General features: G+C 41.8%; 1 protein-coding gene across 1 annotated transcript in view; it reads right to left on the bottom strand.

Annotated features, from left to right (window-relative positions):
* LOC145348584 (uncharacterized) overlaps positions 1-22276 on the bottom strand; it is a 151422-nt gene that overhangs the window by 113188 nt on the left and 15958 nt on the right. The window contains exons 6-15 of the mRNA XM_080196772.1: positions 13283-13491; positions 11161-11225; positions 10175-10250; positions 9847-9924; positions 8919-8996; positions 7678-7749; positions 5084-5167; positions 3851-3922; positions 1256-1339; positions 23-94 (exon numbers count right to left, since the gene is read on the bottom strand). Of these exons, the coding sequence (XP_080052898.1) occupies positions 23-94; positions 1256-1339; positions 3851-3922; positions 5084-5167; positions 7678-7749; positions 8919-8996; positions 9847-9924; positions 10175-10250; positions 11161-11225; positions 13283-13491 (890 nt within the window). The remainder of the gene's footprint in view (positions 1-22; positions 95-1255; positions 1340-3850; positions 3923-5083; positions 5168-7677; positions 7750-8918; positions 8997-9846; positions 9925-10174; positions 10251-11160; positions 11226-13282; positions 13492-22276) is intronic.

Genomic DNA, 22276 nt, shown 5'->3' with positions numbered 1-22276 from the left:
TCACACATCAGATTAAACTTACTTTCCAAGTACTGCAATGATTCCTGGAGAAACACGATTTCCATTTCCCTCACCATTTGGAATGTCACAATTTCTGCAGGTGCAATAGGTCACAAAGAAAAGTGATTTTAAACAAACGCTTGCATCCACAAGTGGCCATCATTTAAAAAAACAGGAGACTCTGGGATTCAATATTTCAACCTTTGATCAGCTGGTTTGCTTTAATGCATCATCTTTTGTTCTGTACTAATGTATTTTTCATTTAGAAATGTTGAGGAATAAGACAAATGCAGAGAGAGACAGTAATGTGATTGTTGTGGTCTGGAATAGTTTTCACTACACTATTATATGAAGCTGTTCCTCCATGATTCTTGCAGGAAGCGCCAGCAATTCCCTTTTACACAAATTCTGAATGAAGCACAGTTTAGTCAGATATTGGATCAAATTTCTGACTGAGTTGGTTTCTGAAGAACATGACTTTCTAACTTTCTCGCACTTTGGACTGTCAAAGTTTTTATGGCTGGGTCATAAAGCACATCATTTTAAGCAAGTACTTGCAATCAGAATTAAACCCATTAAACGCCTCCCACCCCCCACTTAAATTGAGGATGCAGTATTTCAAACCTTGATCAGCTGGTCACCCGCAGCAACATGCTGCCCTGCGTCCAAGGCCACTTCAGAACCTGCAGCAGGGCTTTGCCATCACTCACAAAATCTCCCCTTCTTTCTGTCTCCTCCTGTCCTTTTCTGCCTCCCATCCCCCCAAAAAAGACATCCATAAAAAGTTAAAAACTACCTCTAGGAATAATGCAAAAACATCATTACTCACAAATAAAGCTTACATTAGCACTGCAATTAAGTTACTGTGAAATTCCCCTTGTCATCATAGTCTTTCATCTGTTCGGGTCACTGCACCTAACCAGTACATCCTTCAGAATGTGGGAGGAAACCCACACAGACACAGGGAGAAAGTACAAACTTCACACAGACAGTGACCCAAGCCAGGAATCGAACTGGGTCACTGGCACTGTGAAGCAGCAGCAGTGCCAACCCTTCCTTGTGCTACCGTGCCAGGATCTCAGTCAGTTCCTTTCAAGTGATTGCTGTGGTCTAGATGGTGTTTGCTGCACTATTACATGCCTTTATGAGCAAGTTCCTACATTACCTACAGGAACTGCTAGCTCCCCAACCATTCACATTTACATTGTGGTGTTTCGAAAGAAGAAACCGTTGTCGCACATCAGATTAAACTTACTGTCCGATGACTGCAATGGTTCCTGAAAAAACACGATTTCCATTTTCCTCACCATTTGCTCTGTCACAGTTTCTGTAGCTGCAACTGGTCACAAAGTAAAGTGATTTTAAACAAACGCTTGCATCCACAAGTGGCCATCATTTGAAAAACAGGAGACTCTGGGATTCAATATTTCAACCTTTGATCAGCTGGTTTGCACTAACACATCACCTTTTGTTCTGTACAATGTATTTTTTCATTTAGAAATGTTGAGGAATAAGACAAATGCAGAGAGAGTCAGTAATGTGATTGTTGTGGTCTGGAATGGTTTTCACTACACTATTATATGAAGCTGTCCCTACATGATTCTTACAGGAAGCGCAAGCAATTCCCGTTTACACAGATTCTGAATGAAGCAGAGTTTAGTCAGATATTGGATCAAATTTCTTGACTGAGTTGGTTTCTGAAGAACATGACTTTCTATCTTCCTTGCACTTTGGACTGTCAAAGTTTTCATGGCTTGGTCATAAAGCACGTCATTTTAAGCAAGTACTTGCAATCAGAATTAAACCCATTAAACTACCCCCCCACTTAAATTGAAGATGCAGTATTTCAAACCTTGATCAGCTGGCCTTGTCGAACAGGACACACATGGCCTGACAAATACCTCACTATTATAGTCAAGCTTAGGGGATCAACCCTAGTTGAAAGTAGTGTACAACAGGACAAGTCAGGAGAAGCATCAGGCTGAAGTAAAAATCTCACGTCAGTCTGGTGAAACTACAACACAGGGCTATTTGCTGCCCAATAACGTAAACATCAAGGTGATAGACTGTGCATCAAGCTCTGCAGTCTTGCCACATCTAATCATGAATAGCAATGGACAATTAAAAAACTCACTGGAAGAGGCAAGTCCACAATTAACCCCATTCCCAGCACATCTGTGCAAAAGACAAAGCTGAAGCAGCATTTGCGATAATCTTTGCCCAGAAGACAGGCACCGATGACACAAGCATCATCGGTGCCTGTCTTCAGCAAATTTGATTTACTTTATGTAAAGAAACATCTGAAGTCACTGGTTACCTCAAAAAGTAATGACCCCAACAACATTACACCAATAGTATTGAAGATTTGTGCTTGAGAATTTGCTGTCCCAGTCCAACTACAACACCGGTATCTACCCAAAAACATGGAAATGTGCCCAGGTAGGTTCTGCACACAAAATGCAGCTCAGCAAATCATCACCTCATCAGTCTACTTTGAAGTGAAGTGATGGAAGGGGTCATCAACAGTTATGCTACACTGCATGACTTGTGTTGTGTTCAGTTTGAATTCAGTCAGGGTCACTTAGCATCTGGCAACATTACAACTTTAGTTCAAACAGGCACAAAGAATTGAAATCAAGAGGCAAGTTCAGAGTGGCTGCCATCGATATCAAGGAACCCAGGAAATACTGGAATCAATGGGAAATCAGGGGTAAAACTCTCTTTTGGCTGGACTTGTAACCAGCAGAAAGGTTGTGCTTGTTAGAGGTCTGTCAGTTCAGTCCTAGGACATCACTGCGTGAGTTCCTCAGAAGAGTGCGTGTCTTCGGCCCAGCCATCTTCAACTACTTCATTCAATGACCTTCTCCCCATAAGATCAGAAGTGGGCATCAGTGGACTTCAGGGACAATAGCAGTTCAAGAAGGCAGCTCACCACCATCTTCTGGAAGGCAAATAGGGATGGGCAATAAATGCCGGCCCAGGTGGTGACACCCACATCCCATGTATGGATAAAAAAGTAGCCCATTACTCGCTACCTCCACAGGCATTTTGCCCAAGCCAACCATGCCCACCACTTGGGGAAATCACCGGGTAAATCCTGGCCTATTCTGGAGGCAACCTCAGCAATGGAGACCAGTACCACTGAACGAGCAGTTCCTGAGGTGACATCCCAGTGATTAGACAGGCAGTCTGAGACCAGGCAACACCATTTATTGGATCAGGTTCATGAGAGCTGGCCACCCGCAGCAACATGTTGCCCTGGGTCCAAGGCCACTTCAGAACCAGCAGCAGGGCTTTGCCATCACTCACAAAATCTCCCCTTCTTTCTGACTCCTCCTATCCTTTTCTGCCCCCCAAACCCCCAAAAAAGACACTCACAAAAAGTTAAAATCTACCTCTAGGAATAATGCAAAAATGTTACTACTCACAAATAATGCTTACATTAGCACTGCAATTAAGTTACTGTGAAATTCCCCTCATCATCATAGTCTTTCATCTGTTCGGGTCAATGCACCTAACCAGTACATCTTTCAGAATGTGGGAGGAAACCCACACAGACGCAAGGAGAAGGTACTAACTTCACACTGACAGTGACCCAAGCCAGGAATCGATCTGGGTCACTGGCGCTGTGAAGCAGCAGTGCTAACCACTGTGCTACTGTGCCAGGACCTCAGTCAGTTCCTCTCATGTGATTGCTGTGGTCTAGATGGTGTTTGCTGCACTATTACGTGCCTTCATGACCAAGTTCCTACATTACCTACAGGAACTGCTAAGCTCCCCAACCATTCACATTTACATTGTGGTGTTCTGAATTAAATGGAATTGCTGTCACACATCAGATTAAACTTACTTTCCAAGTACTGCAATGGTTCCTGGAGAAACACGATTTCCATTTCCCTCACCATTTGGAATGTCACTGTTTCTGCAGGTGCAATAGGTCACAAAGAAAAGTGATTTTAAACAAACGCTTGCATCCACAAGTGGCCATCATTTAAAAAAACAGGAGACTCTGGGATTCAATATTTCAACCTTTGATCAGCTTGTTTGCTTTAATGCATCATCTTTTGTTCTGTACTAATGTATTTTTCATTTAGAAATGTTGAGGAATAAGACAAATGCAGAGAGAGACAGTAATGTGATTGTTGTGGTCTGGAATAGTTTTCACTACACTATTATATGAAGCTGTTCCTCCATGATTCTTGCAGGAAGCGCCAGCAATTCCCTTTTACACAAATTCTGAATGAAGCACAGTTTAGTCAGATATTGGATCAAATTTCTGACTGAGTTGGTTTCTGAAGAACATAACTTTCTATCTTTCTCACACTTTGGACTGTCAAAGTTTTTATGGCTGGGTCATAAAGCACATCATTTTAAGCAAGTACTTGCAATCAGAATTAAACCCATTAAACGCCTCCCACCCCCCACTTAAATTGAGGATGCAGTATTTCAAACCTTGATCAGCTGGTCACCCGCAGCAACATGCTGCCCTGCGTCCAAGGCCACTTCAGAACCTGCAGCAGGGCTTTGCCATCACTCACAAAATCTCCCCTTCTTTCTGTCTCCTCCTGTCCTTTTCTGCCTCCCATCCCCCCAAAAAAGACATCCATAAAAAGTTAAAAACTACCTCTAGGAATAATGCAAAAACATCATTACTCACAAATAAAGCTTACATTAGCACTGCAATTAAGTTACTGTGAAATTCCCCTTGTCATCATAGTCTTTCATCTGTTCGGGTCACTGCACCTAACCAGTACATCCTTCAGAATGTGGGAGGAAACCCACACAGACACAGGGAGAAAGTACAAACTTCACACAGACAGTGACCCAAGCCAGGAATCGAACTGGGTCACTGGCACTGTGAAGCAGCAGCAGTGCCAACCCTTCCTTGTGCTACCGTGCCAGGATCTCAGTCAGTTCCTTTCAAGTGATTGCTGTGGTCTAGATGGTGTTTGCTGCACTATTACATGCCTTTATGAGCAAGTTCCTACATTACCTACAGGAACTGCTAGCTCCCCAACCATTCACATTTACATTGTGGTGTTCCGAAAGAAGAAACCGTTGTCGCACATCAGATTAAACTTACTGTCCGATGACTGCAATGGTTCCTGAAAAAACACGATTTCCATTTTCCTCACCATTTGCTCTGTCACAGTTTCTGTAGCTGCAACTGGTCACAAAGTAAAGTGATTTTAAACAAACGCTTGCATCCACAAGTGGCCATCATTTGAAAAACAGGAGACTTTGGGATTCAATATTTCAACCTTTGATCAGCTGGTTTGCACTAACACATCACCTTTTGTTCTGTACAATGTATTTTTTCATTTAGAAATGTTGAGGAATAAGACAAATGCAGAGAGAGTCAGTAATGTGATTGTTGTGGTCTGGAATGGTTTTCACTACACTATTATATGAAGCTGTCCCTACATGATTCTTACAGGAAGCGCAAGCAATTCCCGTTTACACAGATTCTGAATGAAGCAGAGTTTAGTCCGATATTGGATCAAATTTCTTGACTGAGTTGGTTTCTGAAGAACATGACTTTCTATCTTCCTTGCACTTTGGACTGTCAAAGTTTTCATGGCTTGGTCATAAAGCACGTCATTTTAAGCAAGTACTTGCAATCAGAATTAAACCCATTAAACTACCCCCCCACTTAAATTGAAGATGCAGTATTTCAAACCTTGATCAGCTGGCCTTGTCGAACAGGACACACATGGCCTGACAAATACCTCACTATTATAGTCAAGCTTAGGGGATCAACCCTAGTTGAAAGTAGTGTACAACAGGACAAGTCAGGAGAAGCATCAGGCTGAAGTAAAAATCTCACGTCAGTCTGGTGAAACTACAACACAGGGCTATTTGCTGCCCAATAACATAAACATCAAGGTGATAGACTGTGCATCAAGCTCTGCAGTCTTGCCACATCTAATCATGAATAGCAATGGACAATTAAAAAACTCACTGGAAGAGGCAAGTCCACAATTAACCCCATTCCCAGCACATCTGTGCAAAAGACAAAGCTGAAGCAGCATTTGCGATAATCTTTGCCCAGAAGACAGGCACCGATGACACAAGCATCATCGGTGCCTGTCTTCAGCAAATTTGATTTACTTTATGTAAAGAAACATCTGAAGTCACTGGTTACCTCAAAAAGTAATGACCCCAACAACATTACACCAATAGTATTGAAGATTTGTGCTTGAGAATTTGCTGTCCCAGTCCAACTACAACACCGGTATCTACCCAAAAACATGGAAATGTGCCCAGGTAGGTTCGGCACACAAAATGCAGCTCAGCAAATCATCACCTCATCAGTCTACTTTGAAGTGAAGTGATGGAAGGGGTCATCAACAGTTATGCTACACTGCATGACTTGTGTTGTGTTCAGTTTGAATTCAATCAGGGTCACTTAGCATCTGGCAACATTACAACTTTAGTTCAAACAGGCACAAAGAATTGAAATCAAGAGGCAAGTTCAGAGTGGCTGCCATCGATATCAAGGAACCCAGGAAATACTGGAATCAATGGGAAATCAGGGGTAAAACTCTCTTTTGGCTGGACTTGTAACCAGCAGAAAGGTTGTGCTTGTTAGAGGTCTGTCAATTCAGTCCTAGGACATCACTGCATGAGTTCCTCAGAAGAGAGCGTGTCTTCGGCCCAGCCATCTTCAACTACTTCATTCAATGACCTTCTCCCCATAAGATCAGAAGTGGGCATCAGTGGACTTCAGGGACAATAGCAGTTCAAGAAGGCAGCTCACCACCATCTTCTGGAAGGCAAATAGGGATGGGCAATAAATGCCGGCCCAGGTGGTGACACCCACATCCCATGTATGGATAAAAAAGTAGCCCATTACTCGCTACCTCCACAGGCATTTTGCCCAAGCCAACCATGCCCACCACTTGGGGAAATCACCGGGTAAATCCTGGCCTATTCTGGAGGCAACCTCAGCAATGGAGACCAGTACCACTGAACGAGCAGTTCCTGAGGTGACATCCCAGTGATTAGACAGGCAGTCTGAGACCAGGCAACACCATTTATTGGATCAGGTTCATGAGAGCTGGCCACCCGCAGCAACATGTTGCCCTGGGTCCAAGGCCACTTCAGAACCAGCAGCAGGGCTTTGCCATCACTCACAAAATCTCCCCTTCTTTCTGACTCCTCCTGTCCTTTTCTGCCCCCCAAACCCCCAAAAAAGACACTCTCAAAAAGTTAAAATCTACCTCTAGGAATAATGCAAAAACGTTATTACTCACAAATAATGCTTACATTAGCACTGCAATGAAGTTACTGTGAAATTCCCCTCATCATCATAGTCTTTCATCTGTTCGGGTCAATGCACCTAACCAGTACATCTTTCAGAATGTGGGAGGAAACCCACACAGACGCAGGGAGAAGGTACTAACTTCATACAGACAGTGATCCACGCCAGGAATCGATCTGGGTCACTGGCACTGTGAAGCAGCAGTGCTAACCACTGTGCTACTGTGCCAGGACCTCAGTCAGTTCCTCTCATGTGATTGCTGTGGTCTAGATGGTGTTTGCTGCACTATTACGTGCCTTCATGACCAAGTTCCTACATTACCTACAGGAACTGCTAGCTCCCCAACCATTCACATTTACATTGTGGTGTTCTGAATTAAATGGAATTGCTGTCACACATCAGATTAAACTTACTTTCCAAGTACTGCAATGATTCCTGGAGAAACACGATTTCCATTTCCCTCACCATTTGGAATGTCACAGTTTCTGCAGGTGCAATTGGTCACAAAGAAAAGTGATTTTAAACAAACGCTTGCATCCACGAGTGGCCATCATTTAAAAAAACAGTAGACTCTGGGATTCAATATTTCAACCTTTGATCAGCTTGTTTGCTTTAATGCATCATCTTTTGTTCTGTACTAATGTATTTTTCATTTAGAAATGTTGAGGAATAAGACAAATGCAGAGAGAGACAGTAATGTGATTGTTGTGGTCTGGAATAGTTTTCACTACACTATTATATGAAGCTGTTCCTCCATGATTCTTGCAGGAAGCACCAGCAATTCCCTTTTACAGAAATTCTGAATGACGCAGAGTTTAGTCAGATATTGGATCAAATTTCTGACTGAGTTGGTTTCTGAAGAACATGACTTTCTATCTTTCTCGCACTTTGGACTGTCAAAGTTTTCACGGCTTGGTCATAAAGCACATCATTTTAAGCAAGTACTTGCAATCAGAATTAAACCCATTAAACTACCCACCCGCCTTCTCCCCCCACTTAAATTGAGGATGCAGTATTTCAAACCTTGATCAGATGGTCACCCGCAGCAACATGCTGCCCTGCGTCCAAGGCCACTTCAGAACCTGCAGCAGGGCTTTGCCATCACTCACAAAGTCTCCCCTTCTTTCTATCTCCTCCTATCCTTTTCTGCCCCCCATCGCCCCAAAAAAGACACTCACAAAAAGTTAAAAACTACCTCTAGGAATAGTGCAAAAACATTATTACTCACAAATAAAGCTTACATTAGCACTGCAATTAAGTTACTGTGAAATTCCCCTCATCATCATAGTCTGGCATCTGTTCGGGTCACTGCACCTAACCAGTACATCTTTCAGAATGTGGGAGGAAACCCACACAGACACAGGGAGAAAGTACAAACTTCACACAGACAGTGACCCAAGCCAGGAATCGAACTGGGTCACTGGCACTGTGAAGCAGCAGCAGTGCCAACCCTTCCTTGTGCTACTGTGCCAGGATCTCAGTCAGTTCCTTTCATGTGATTGCTGTGGTCTAGATGGTGTTTGCTGCACTATTACATGCCTTTATGAGCAAGTTCCTACATTACCTACAGGAACTGCTAGCTCCCCAACCATTCACATTTACATTGTGGTGTTCTGAAAGAACAAATCGTTGTCACACATCAGATTAAACTTACTGTCCGATGACTGCAATGGTTCCTGAAAAAACACGATTTCCATTTTCCTCACCATTTGGACTGTCACTGTTTCTGTCGCTGCAATTCGTCACAAAGTAAAGTGATTTTAAACAAACGCTTGCATCCACAAGTGGCCATCATTTAAAAAAACAGGAAACTCTGGGATTCAATATTTCAACTTTTGATCAGCTGGTTTGCACTACCACATCACCTTTTGTTCTGTACAATGTATTTTTTCGTTTAGAGATGTTGAGGAAGAAGACAAATGCAGAGAGAGTCAGTAATGTGATTGTTGCGTTCTGGAATGGTTTTCACTACACTATTACATGAAGCTGTTCCTTCGTGATTCTTACAGGAAGTGCGAGCAATTCCCTTTTACACAGATTCTGAATGAAGTAGAGTTTAGTCAGACATTGGATCAAAGTTATTTCTTGACCGAGTTGGTTTCTGAAGAACATGGCATTGAAACTAACATGCAGTTTGGCTGTGGTCATGATGCAGGTTAAGCATGTATTTGCATTCAAAATTAAACCCATTAAACATCTGGAGGAGAGGCTGTTAATTTGCCATCCATCTGATTGGACCAGAAGTTCTTGGGACGAGGCTGCATCCTAAATTGGATAGTAGCCCCAGCTGCAGTCTCTTAACTGGTCACTATTGGTAGCGTGCAGCCTTGGGTCCCATTGCCTGAAGGAAAATCAGCTCCCACTTAACAGTCTCAATAAGACTTGATCAGATGTTCATAAAATTTCAATCACAAATTACAGATATTTTCATGTGTCAAACAGTGTCTAATTCAATTGCTATTGTCCAAAATGGCACTTCCATGAAATGCATTCAGAAAATTGCTGCCACATAATCTTACAAGAAATTCTGTCTCTCCAGCAATTGTTTTGCATTGTTTGGGACGAAGCAGAATTTAACTTACTCTCCGATCACTGCAATTGTTCCTGGAGAAGTACAATTTCTGTCTGCAATATAGTTGGAGATGTGGGGGTTTCCATACCTGCAATTCATCAAAACGCACAACTTAAATAATTTCCAACAAGCATTTGCATCTGGCCATTTAAAATAAACCCTTGCAGACTAAGGATTTGGCATTTAAACCCTCGATAAGCTGATCTGTCACACTCCAGATGGATAACAGCACCTGGGAAGAGACAGAGCGTGCAAGGGAGATGTGGAAGGAAGCGGCAAACTCATTTCTTTAATATTTCATAATTTCTGAATATGGTTACACATTGGATTGAACTTGCCGTCTGATGACTGCAAGTGCCCCTGGAAAACAATTACGATTTTCCTCATGGTTTGGACTGTCACAGTTTCTGCACCAGCAATTGGTCAGGAAAAAAGTTATTGAAACAGTTGCATCGACATTTGGCTGTTATTAAAAGTGTCAGAGTAAACACATGGAGGTTACAGGAATACTTCTTAGGGTGGGCCTGATGGGCCAAATGGCCTGCTTCAGCACTACAGGGATTCTATAATTGTAAGCCACTCTAGATGTATGACTGCAATGAATGATTTGCTTCAAAACCTTCATAGGAAGTTTACAGGATACTAAAAATGAGGCTGCAGCAGGTGCAGCAGAGATGATCCATTTCTTCAACATATTTATCCTTGTTTCATTGTCCACCAGTGCCAGATCAACCTTAAATCCAAGACCTAAATAATAGTTCCATTGAAGGTATTGTGACGATGCAGTTTTTAAAACAGAAGCTTTCAAATCTCTAGGAATTATACAAATATTAAAGGCAGCTAATAGCTTCTTTAATGTGACTGCTATAGTCAGGAAGAGTGTCCACTTTTGAGGATTCAAAACATTTTTAAAAATTCATTTTACAGGTTGTGAGCATTGCTGGGCCAGCATTTATTACCCAGCTGTAACTGCCCTCCATTTCGGAGGCCATTTGGAAGTCAACCACAATCGCTGTGGATCCGGAGTCATGTAGGGCTCATCATATAAAAACAGAAGATTTCCTTCCCTAAAGGACATTGATGACCATGAAACCATTGTAGTAAAACCCATCTGGTTCACTAGATCATTCATTCCAGATTTTTACTGAATTCAAATTTCACCATCTGCTGTGGTGGGATTTAAACCAGGATTCCCAGATTTTGTTCTGACTCTCTGGATTACTAACCAGTGATATCCACTGTGCCACTAACTTTCATACTTCAGACATGTTCCACTACCTCTCCTGCATTCTGATTGAAGCAGACTTGTTAGATTGAACTTACTCTCTGTTTACCACATTCGTTTCTGAAGAATTTAGAATTCCATTTGAAGGGTCAAAATTTCCGTATCTGTAATTGGTTACAAAGCATAAATCAATTTTAAACAAGCACTCGCATCAAGGATTGTCTTCCAACCATGGAAAAACCCTGAAGACTCAGGATTCAAAACTTCAAACCTTGATCTAGTTCATTGAAGCTCTTTCCATTAATTCCCATTGAACATTTTATAGCTTAGTGTTGAAATATTATCTTTGCTCAATATTCACCTGATATGTACCTTCGCTGCACTCACCTGTTTAACAGTGCCCAAATATTCATGAAAACATGTTTGGGGAAACAGAGGGAAGAGATGAGAAATGTCACCATTTTTAGCATGGTGACATTTTCTATCTTAAAATGTTAAGGACATTCAAGCCACTATAGACCTGTGTAAGCTCTTGAAACTGCTATATGTTAACTCCACTCCTCCTCCATGGCCATGCAATACTTTCCTTTTCAAGCATATTGCTATTAATACTTCCAACACCCTTGCAGACAGTGCAAACCAGATCACAAGCTTGTAGCTTTCAAGAAAAATCTTCTGTGGTTGTTTTGCCAATTTTAAGTTTTCTTAACCATAACACATTTGGTAAACTCTTCTTCCCCAAATGCAGTTTGTTCCTCTAAAGTCAGAACACAAAGATCATCAGCTCAGTTGGGGCACACTGGTTAGTACCACGACTGAGTTGTGCACAGTGACCCCAATTGACCACTTGTGAAGCACAGTAAGTGTGGGGAACAGGACAAGGAGAAACCAAAGTCTTATCTCTGATGGCATTTAAAAGTATTTTATGTGCCATTGCTGCAGAATGATTGTGATATCTTGCATATTTCAGTAATAAACAGATTTGACCAACATCTCAGATTTTCTAATCAGGCTTAGTTTTAAATATTCAATTTCGAAACTTTACATTGGGCACAACAACAATCATTTTTTTTTAATCCTCCAACCCCTCCAGACATTTACACATTCAGAATATTACCTGTTGCAGGTAGCTATAACCTACAAACAACAAGTCTCAGTAATGGTAATAAACTTTTAATACAGGTGTCTGGTCATCATGGCAAACTGCTTCATGTGTTTTCAAACTTCGTACGGATTGTACTTGATTGGCTCAAGCAAGATCACAGTTATTTTGTGATCATTTGAGCACAAACATTACCACATGGTTGTGGATTTGTGTTTTGTGGCTCTGCTTTATTCAGTTCTATCCCAAACCTCTACATGCGATGCTTCATTATGTTGAACGTCTTTTTTTCAGGGAGGAGGGGTTGGCAAGAGGAGGGGTTGGTATGGCTGTTATTGGGGGAATAAAGGTAAAGTCACCACATAGTCCAAGATGACCATAGTGTGCTCCCTCTGAGGGGGAGAGCTGATTGGTGGTGATTCAATCCGAGGATCACCACACCTCAGGCAAGGGGCAAGTTTGAGAAGATAGAGCCTTCAGGCATAACCCTCAGCCGGTACAGGAACTGAACCCATGCTTTAGTGTCAGTCTGCTTCATTCAGCCAACTAAGCTAAACCAAGCTCCCCAACTGGGTGAGTAGTTTGCTATTCTTTGTGTGTAAATTTATTTGGCTGAGAAAAGATCAATAGAGAATTTGTCTGGCGGAGTCAAGAGATAAAGGTACTAAATGCATATTTTTTAAAAAAAGAGGCAACAGTGAAGTGAATTGTAGGAGAGACTTGGTTTTCCAGCTTCAAAAAGGAGCAAGGAACTTTTGCAACTTAAAGGTTTCATAAGGGAAGGTTATTAACTGTTATTTGACCCAAAAATAGAGACAATAGGAAAACATGGAATATTTTATCTTTTGGAAAAGTGTTGAAGACAATAGAATCGAAGATGAACAAAGCATATTTTGGGGGGAACATATTGCAAGATTGTTTTAACCGTAACTTTGTTTTTGTTTTTACATCTGCATTACTGGAACTCTTTGCTCATGGGATCAGTAGTTGTTTTTCACATTTAGAATACAAGAAAAAAGGTTGAGATTTTAATCTTTTATCAGATTGAATACGAGAATGGTTGTGTATTGCCTGTGAAATCTAGTCATTAAACAAGAGATGTCACTTATTTGTTCTCACCCGTCCAGCAAGAGTTCCAACACACGATCAGTAGTAGTAAAAGTTCTGTATGTTGAGAGGAAGATGTTGATATAGCTGAAATCATTGTTATCAAAAGCTGCAAATACATTTCCTACAAGCTTCCTTAAGGTCCCAGACTTAATTATACGGATTCTGCGCATTTCAAACCGACTGACGGTGCAACCTGGAGACACCTCGTCTCCTTCCACCTATGGGATGCAAAGATAAAAAGGTCAATGCCACGCAAAAGTACAGCAACAAGAACATTTATTTCCATAACATTTTACATTGTAGAGACGTTCCAAGATGCCTCACAGAAACATTATTAAATGAAATTGAGACCAAGTCTTGAAGAGAAATACTTGATCAGAAATATACATTTTTAAAGGGGAGTCTTTTAGCAGTAGAGGCAAGGAAAACATGAGTTTTAGGAAGGAATTCCAGAGTTTAAGGATTAGGCATTTGAAGGTCTGGTCACCAATCACAGAATGAAACAAAATCAGGGATAAACAATAAGAGTGCATGCATTGCAAGGTTGGAGGTGGTTACAATGAAAGGGAGGCTGATTTTGTTCAATCTTATTTGACATTGACTGGTCATTTCATGTACTATGGAAACCATTTCATACAAAATAGTTAAAGCCAAAACATTATGTACAAATGACTAGTTCACTGATGATTGGAGGAATTAGTGTACTGGAGCATGAAAAGTGCAGAGGGTAACTCCCAGTAGATGAGAAAAGAGAAAGCTTCCCAACGGAGCCAAACAAGAATGTTCCAAGTTCCAATGCTGTCCAGCTGGAGCAGGATGAGGGGGTTCCACAATTAAACTCATAAGTAGGGAGGAGAAGAAAAAAGCCTCTGTTGGGCAAGTGCAGGATTGGACCTGCTGCGATGCTGCTGCACCCCCACATGGTAAAATGGCCGGCTGGAATTCTATTGAAGCTCACACCTGTATGAACTACTAATAGATATCTGGCTTGCTGTACCACATCCAGGAAGGGAAATTTAAATTAAAAACAAACTTTCCATGATTTACAATCATCTCCAGGATCCTTTTAACTTATTACATTTCCTTCATAAACCTTAAGGAAATTAGTTTGGAGGGGTGTGATTGAAGTGATGAGATGGAATGGAATAACAAGTCATCCAACTAACCAGCCACCTGGAAGTTTCAACATTAAATGTTCTTGGTTAGTTCAGCTCTCCATTGTCTATCAACTCTTCCGGGCTGGTTTTCAATTCAACAATTAACAAAAATAGAAAAATTCTAAATTTGAAATTTATTCTATATTTACTGTGCACTCCAAGAAGAGCTAGTACTGAAAGCCCTTTGGAGATGTTGTACATGCAGAGAGCAGTACTGCTAACTTTCCTCATGGTCAAAACCAACCTTAACCAGAATAGCACCAATTTCTTCAATTAATAAATCAATTTGCCAGTAGTCAGCACATGTTCATTTCTGTAATGTGTACTATTCTGTTGGAAATCAGTCTTGTACTTCATGGTGGCCCTGCAATCAGTCACTGTCTCACCGCTTGCGCCTCTCAGAAATGCAGGATCATACAACTTTAATTCCAATGAGCCACTTAGCTCCCAGCTGGTATTTATCCCACAAATGGATGTCAAGTTGGAATATCACCAGAAGCGTAAGGGGTTTTAGTTAAATTGGGCAGCATAGTCGGTGCAGGCTTGAGGGGGCAGAAGGGCTTGTTCCTGTGCGGTAATTTTCTGTTCTTTGTAATCCATCCTTCTTTAGCAAATGTGAATTCCCAGCATCTGGTTAGTGCACTGACAGCAATGGGCTTCCCAGACCTTTCTCCCTCCACTAAACGTGTTTATGCAGCTGTGTACCTGGTTGAAATGGAGTTTCAACTCAGAACAGAAAATGCTGCAGAGGACAATCAACATCTGTTAAGATGATGGATCCAAACCCCAAGATATGACCATTCTTACCCCAGATGCTCCCAAGCCTGCTTGTGTCTATTACTGGCATTTGCTGTTTCCTGCACAGTCCAGAATCCTGACTGACAGAACACACAAGAGGGTAATATTGTAAAGACTGTACATGCTAAATATTAGAACAAAAGCAAAATATTGCAGATGGAGAGCTGAAATAGGAAGCACTGGAAAAACAGGAGGTTTACCAGGATGTTGCCTGGCATGGAGGGGCTGGGGTACGAGGAAAGGTTGGAGAAACTGGGACTTTTCTCCTTGGAAAGACGGAGGTTGAGGGGGGACATGATAGAGGTATATAAGATACTGAAGGGAATAGATAGAGTCAATAGTGAGAGACTGCTCCCTAGACTGGGTACAAATACGAGAGGTCATGATTTAAGGGTGAGGGGGGAGAGGTATAATTTGGATGTGAGAGGAAGGTTCTTTACGCAGAGAGTTGTGGGGTTAAGGAACGCGCTACCGAGGAGGGTGGTGGAGGCAGGAACATTGGACTCGTTTAAGGTTCAGTTAGACAGACACATGAGTGAAACGAGGATGGAGGGTTATAGTAGGGGCTATTAAATAAGGTCAGAACCTCGGGAGACACCGGAAATGCAGACTTGTAAGTTAACGATTTTATCTTTTTATTCCGCAGGTGGAGGTCCACCTCGTTGTCAAACGAGGGACATGCACACGGTGGGTCGTGCGTGGGCTGCCCTTGGAGGTTCCGGGAGTGGCCTAGTACTTCATGTCGGTGTGTGTGCTTGATCGTGGACGGGTAGACGGGCGCCGCAACAGCTCGGTGACTAGCACTGCTGGCTGTGCAGATACATGGATTTGGGCCTGTGTCTGTGGGAGTTTGTGCATTCTCCCTGTGGTTGCGTGGGTTTCCTCCGGGCGCTCCGGTTTCCTCCCACACCCCAAAGATGTGCTCTTAGGCTGATTGGTTTACCAAATTGACACTATTCTCCCCTGAATCTGGCTAAGTTAGGGGTTCCATTCATAGACATGCAGGGTAGAATAGGTGCAGGGTGATGCGGCGGCGCGGGCTCGTTGGGCCGAAGGACCTGTTTCCCGTGCTGGGTTGTTCTTTGTTCTTTGTTCTTTGTAACTCAGTGGGTCTGGCAGCGTCTGTGGAGAGGGAGAAACATGTTTCTGAAGAGTCATATTGAGCTCAAACTCATTTCCCTCTTCAAAGACACTGCCAGACATGCTGAGTTCTTTCTGCATTTTCTGTTAATATTAGCACAGCTATTGGATCAGTCAGTTGAAAAAAATTCACGTGTGTGGTAAGTATAAATGATAAGTTCAAACAAAAATGTAATGAAAAATGTAAATTAATACTAAAGCACAAATTTGAAACTTGAAGTTAGTTTTGGATACAGGGCAACAATATCAAACCTTAATCCTAAATAAAAAAAAACTTTCAGTATTAAATTCATTATCTGCCCACCCACTGGTTTACAATTTCTACTTCAATCCAGTCACCAGAAAAAAAAGCCCCAGCAAAGCCTTTGGCAGAAAACAGCTTCTAACGCAGCCCAGCGAGTTTCCACAGGCATTGTGGAATTATATGTTCTGCAGCCCCGGGCCACAGCACACAACAGGAAGCGGGTCAGTCTGGCTTCAATCATGTCTGAATCCTCCACTACATTATCATAGGCCTCACATTTCCCAACAATATTGTTTTTAGAAAATCTAATTACTCTTGAAAGCAAGCTTGCCTTGGCTGGAAGCAAAGTTGAAATGCAAAACGTTTGCTGAGCTGACACAGGAAACGTGAAAAAAAAGGGAGGGTGGATAAAAAAAAGCAAGGCTCCGATTTTTCTTCATGCAAGGTCTCTGCCACAGGAAGATAGTTTGATGAAGTGATTAGCAAGATAACCCACAAATTAATAGTAAATAAAAAACATAGAGGGACAATTGTGGGCTGAACCGACCAATTGTTATCTTGCTCATTGCAAGAATCATTGCGTAAAAGGATAGCTGCAATGTGGTTCAAAGTCAAGATATTGCACTCTCCCCAGCTATTAAAACAGGACTCATTTGTGGCAACAACTACAAACCAAGTTGACATCCACCACAGATCCTAACAAGAGGTTATTTACAAATAACATGCCTTCCTGGATTTTTAATCAAACTGACAACCATGGTGATTATGTGGCTCAAATGGTGCACATGATATAGTTGAAGGAAAGGAAAAATAGGTTATAGCCCTAGTACACTTCTGGAGGTCTCGGCTGCCAGCTCCTAGCTAATGGGAGCCCTGTGTGCTTCTTTTTAACAAGGGCAACTACATCTGGTTTCATTCAGGAACTTGACAGGCCAGTTGCCATCCTTTGCCCTGGGACTAAGGATCTCAGAAGTCCCATTCAGAAATGCTGCCTAGAACAGCAGCCTCACAAGACAGGCAATGGATACTGCTGGTAGGATATCTTCCCAAAGTCCAGTACGGCTGATGGATCACATCATATATATCACATCATATATATCACATCATATATATCAAATCACATCATATATTGGATAGAGGTGGAAAGACTCTTCCCGCTCAAAAAAGACAATAGGACTAGGGGGCACAGCCTCAAGATAAAAGGGGGGCAGTTTAGAACAGAGTTGAGGAGGAACTTCTTCACTCAAAGGGTGGTGAATCTCTGGAATTCTCTGCCCGTTGAAGTGGTGGAGGCTGCCTCGCTAAATATTTTTAAGACACGGGTTGATGGGTTTTTGATAGGAGAGGGGATTAAGGGTTATGGGGAGAGGGCGGGAAAGTGGAACTGAGCCACGACAGATCAGCCATGATCTTATTGAATGGCGGGGCAGGCTCGAAGGGCTGGATGGCCTACTCCTGCTCCTATTTCTTATGTTCTTATGTTCTTATCATCTGAACCTTCTCCTTTGTATAGAAAGGACTGGAAAATATCACAGGAAACAAGTGTGACTGTTGCAACTATTTATTTACAAAATCCATTGCTATTCCATTGCTTGCAACAACACAATATTGATGTTTAGATCTGGACGCAAAATCTTACATTGTTTATAGAGATGGCAAGGAACAACTTGCTGCCTAGCATACTGCATAGATTCATTCCCACTTGCCTGAGCTACTGATTCTGACTGATACACACACACACACACACACACACACACACACACACACACACACACACACACACACACACACACACACACACACAATTTGACCGTGAAACTACCAACACATTTGCTGTCAGCTTGGCAAATTTTCTAATGCTGAATCCTTGACAGTTTTAAACAAGAGACTCCCTTTGTGACTGCCCTGCTTGCCACCTCCCACTCTGACTTTCCCCATGTGCCTTGACACTTGCAGCTCATTTTGCTCCCTTGCTCTCACCATTGATGTCCCAAGCCCTTGCTTACAGCAGCAAAGGGAAGCATTGAGCAGGGGAATCAGGACTGGCAGTGAGCTGAATGTGGAAAGCAGCAAGGAGGTAACTGAATTGTCTGGAGAGTCAAGAGTTGAGGATTTTTGAGCCAGTTAGGTTCAAGGCAGCCAATATGCTTTTGAATGTAGGTATTCCAGGTCAGGAAAATAACCCACCCTTACTACATGTTTTCTTTTGGGGGTTGGGGGGGACGGTGCAGAGAGAGGAGGGAATGGTGGAAGTGTCAATGTCATTGGATTACTAATTCAGAGGCCTAGACTAATGATCTAATGAACATGGGTTCCAATCCCACCAAAGCAATTGATGGAATTTGAATTCACTTAAATCTAGGAGAGGAAAATCACCAATTATAAAGAAAACAATCTGGTTCATTATGTCCTTTAGGGAAGGAACTCTGTTACCCTCACCAGGTCTGACCTACATGAAACTTCAAGCCCACAGCAATGTGGTTCACTCATGACTACCCTGTCCAGCAAGCCATTCAGGTCATCCATTTAAAATGGAGCAGAGGGTTGGAGAGTTTGCTTTTGATTTGAAACATGAGAATACAGTGAAAAGTATTATCTCTTGTGCACTACACAGACAAAGCATACTACTCGAAGTAGTAAGAGAGACAGCAGAATGTAATGTTGCAGTCATAGCTAGGATGGAGAGAAAGATCAATTTAATGCAAGGTAGGTCCATTCAAAAGTCTGATGGCAGCAGGGTCTTGAGTTTTTGGAACTCTCTTCATGAAAACATTGTGGAAACACTCTTTGAATGTTTGTATGGCAGAGGTGGATAAATTCTTGCTAAGCAAAGAGGAGAAAGGTTATCGGGGGAGTAAACATGGTTCAGAAACCAAACAGCCATCAGGCTTGAGGGGCTGAATACAGCTGTTGTGAAGTTGTACGAATGAAGTAATGGCATGATGGGAAAATTGGTCAACTATTTGGTACAAAATAAGGAAAACTGACTCCGCATAACCCTAGACATGAATAAGATTGGAGAAGGTCAAGACCTGATAAGGCTATCTCCGCATAACCTAGGGCTGTATGAGTACGACAAGATAAGGTTAGCGATGAAGGAGTCACCAACTTTCTTCTGTTCTATCAAAGGACAAGATAAAGGTATGACTAATGAGACAAAGAGTTCTAGGAGGTCAGCAAGTTGTACCATGATTTATGACATTGCTGGTGACGCTACTACTGATCAAATTCCTGAATAAGCTCTGGTCACGCAAACTGATAATGATTATGTCTAAATACTGAACTGATTCTTTATGTAAGTGTGGACTTGAAAAGGAATTAGCAAGTCATAACAATGGCTCTCCAAACTCAAGTTACTGCTACTACTGCATGCAGTCTTTTGTAAATAAAGACTAGTTATTTGGTTGGAATGAATTTTGTTGAGCCTCTCTCTCTATCACAGTCAAGAAGCAGAAAAATTTCCACTTCAACACTGGGGTAGGCCAAAGTGATTTTCATTTGGCGCACTATTTTCAGGATTACATTGGGAATTGTAAATGAGGAATAGCTGTATTGTTCATGGCTATTTCAGAGGAGCAGGACCCTGGAGTGCAAGGTAAAATCTAAGTGTCTTAAAGAAAACTACAATGGGATGAGGGAGGAGTTGGCCAATTTGGAGCAATAGCTTTATGATAGGACAATGGAGGACTTTCAAAGTGCTCAGCAAAAGTATATATCAGTGATAAGGAAAGACTGTAGAAAAAGGGATCATCAGCTATGGATATCAAATGCAAAGAAAATGCATAAAGAGCAGGAAAGACTAGTGGGAAACTAGAGGATTGGGAAATCTTTAAAGCTCAACAGAAAGCCAATGAAAAAACTACATAGAGGAGGGTGAACTAGCTCACAATACAAAAACGGTTGACAAGAGTTTCTACAAGGTTATAAAATGAAAAGAATGGCCAAGGTAAACATTTACTCTTTAGAAGATGAGAACAGGAATTCAATAATTGGAAATGGCCAAGGCATTGAACATTTTGATGTTTTGTGTCAGTCTTCACAGTGGAAGACACAAATAACATGGCAAAAATTGATGAAAATAGTTATGACAGGTGAGGACCTAGAAATGGTCATTATCACTAAATAAGCAGCATTGGGCAAGCTAATGGGGTTAAAGGGAGACAAGTCTCCTGGCCCTGATGGAATACATCCCAGGGTACTGCAAGAGATGGCGGGGAAAAATAACAAATGCATTTGTGGCAATTTATCAAAATTTGCTGGACTCTGCTTTTTTCCAATCTACTGGCACTGCCCCAAAGGTGATGCCACTGTTTTTAAAATAAGAGGTAGACAAAAGGTGGCTATAGGCCAGTTAGTTTAGCTTCTGCAGTGGGAAAAAAGTGCTTGAAATAGCAAGAGATCTGGATAGAAATTGTCCCACCAGGAAGACGCAGCATGGATTCATGAAAGGCAAATCATATTTGACTAAGTTACTGATTCTTTGAGGACATTACAAGCACTGTGGAGCCAGTGATACAATGTATCTGGATTTCCAGAAGGCATTTGACAAGTTGCCACAGCAAAGGCTGCTACACAAGATAAAGGTGCATGGTATTGTGGATACCAAATTAGCATGGATAGGGGATTGGTTAACTAACAGAAAGCAAAGAGTGGGAGTAAATGGATGTTTTGCTGGTTGGTGATCAGTGACTAGTGGTGTGCCTCAGGGATCAGTATAGGGATCACAATTGTTTACAATTTATATCGATGATTTGGAGCTGGGGACCAAGTGAATGTCCAAGTTCACAGATGACATAAAGTGTGCAGAATGTCTGCAAAGGGACAGAGATAGTTTGAGTGGGTAGGGCATGAAGTACAAATGTTGTTAAATATGAAGTCATCCATTTTGGTAGGAATAGCAGCAAAATGGGCTATTACTTAAATGGTAAAGAATTGCAGAATGCTGCTGTGCAGAGGAGCCTGGTGTCCTTGTGCATGAATCACAAAAGGTTGGTTCGCAGGTGCAGCAGATAATTAGAACGAATGGAATTGTGTCCTTCATTGCTGGAGGGAGGGAGTTTAAAAATAGGGAGGTTATGTTGCAGCTGTATAAGGTGCTGGTGAAGTCACACCTGGAATACTGTGTACAGTTTTGGTTTCCTTACTTAAGGATATAATGGCACTTTGAGGGGATGCAGAGGAGATTCATGAGGTTGATTCTGGAGTTGAGGGTTGGGTTATGATGAGACTGAGACCATGCTCACTGGAATGAAAAATGAGGTGGCAATCTTACAAACATAAAATTAAGAGAATATAAGATAGAAGCAGAGAAGATGTTTCCACTGGCAGGGGAAACTAGAACGTAGGGGGCATAGTCTCAAAATAAGGGGAAACAGATTTAGGACTGAGTTAAGGAGGAACTTCTTCACCCAAAGTGTTGTGAATCTGATTTACTCTTGTCATATGTATATTAACAGTGAAAAGTATTGTTTCTTATGCACTATACAAACAAAACACTTCAGAGAAGGAAGCAAGAGTGCAGGATGTAGCGATACAGTCATAACTAGAAAGATTAACTTAATGCAAGGTAAGTCCATTCAATAGTCTGACAGCAACAGGAAAGAAATTGTTCTTGAGTCGGTTGGTATGTGACCTCAGACTTTTGTATCTTTTTCCCGAAGGAAG

The sequence above is a fragment of the Carcharhinus amblyrhynchos genome, chromosome 9 (genome assembly GCF_965287045.1).
Source record: "Carcharhinus amblyrhynchos chromosome 9, sCarAmb.v2.hapA, whole genome shotgun sequence".
NCBI classification, from domain to species: domain Eukaryota; kingdom Metazoa; phylum Chordata; class Chondrichthyes; order Carcharhiniformes; family Carcharhinidae; genus Carcharhinus; species Carcharhinus amblyrhynchos.
Note: the sequence above shows the minus strand (reverse complement) of the source record. Positions and strands in the feature narration are given on the sequence as shown.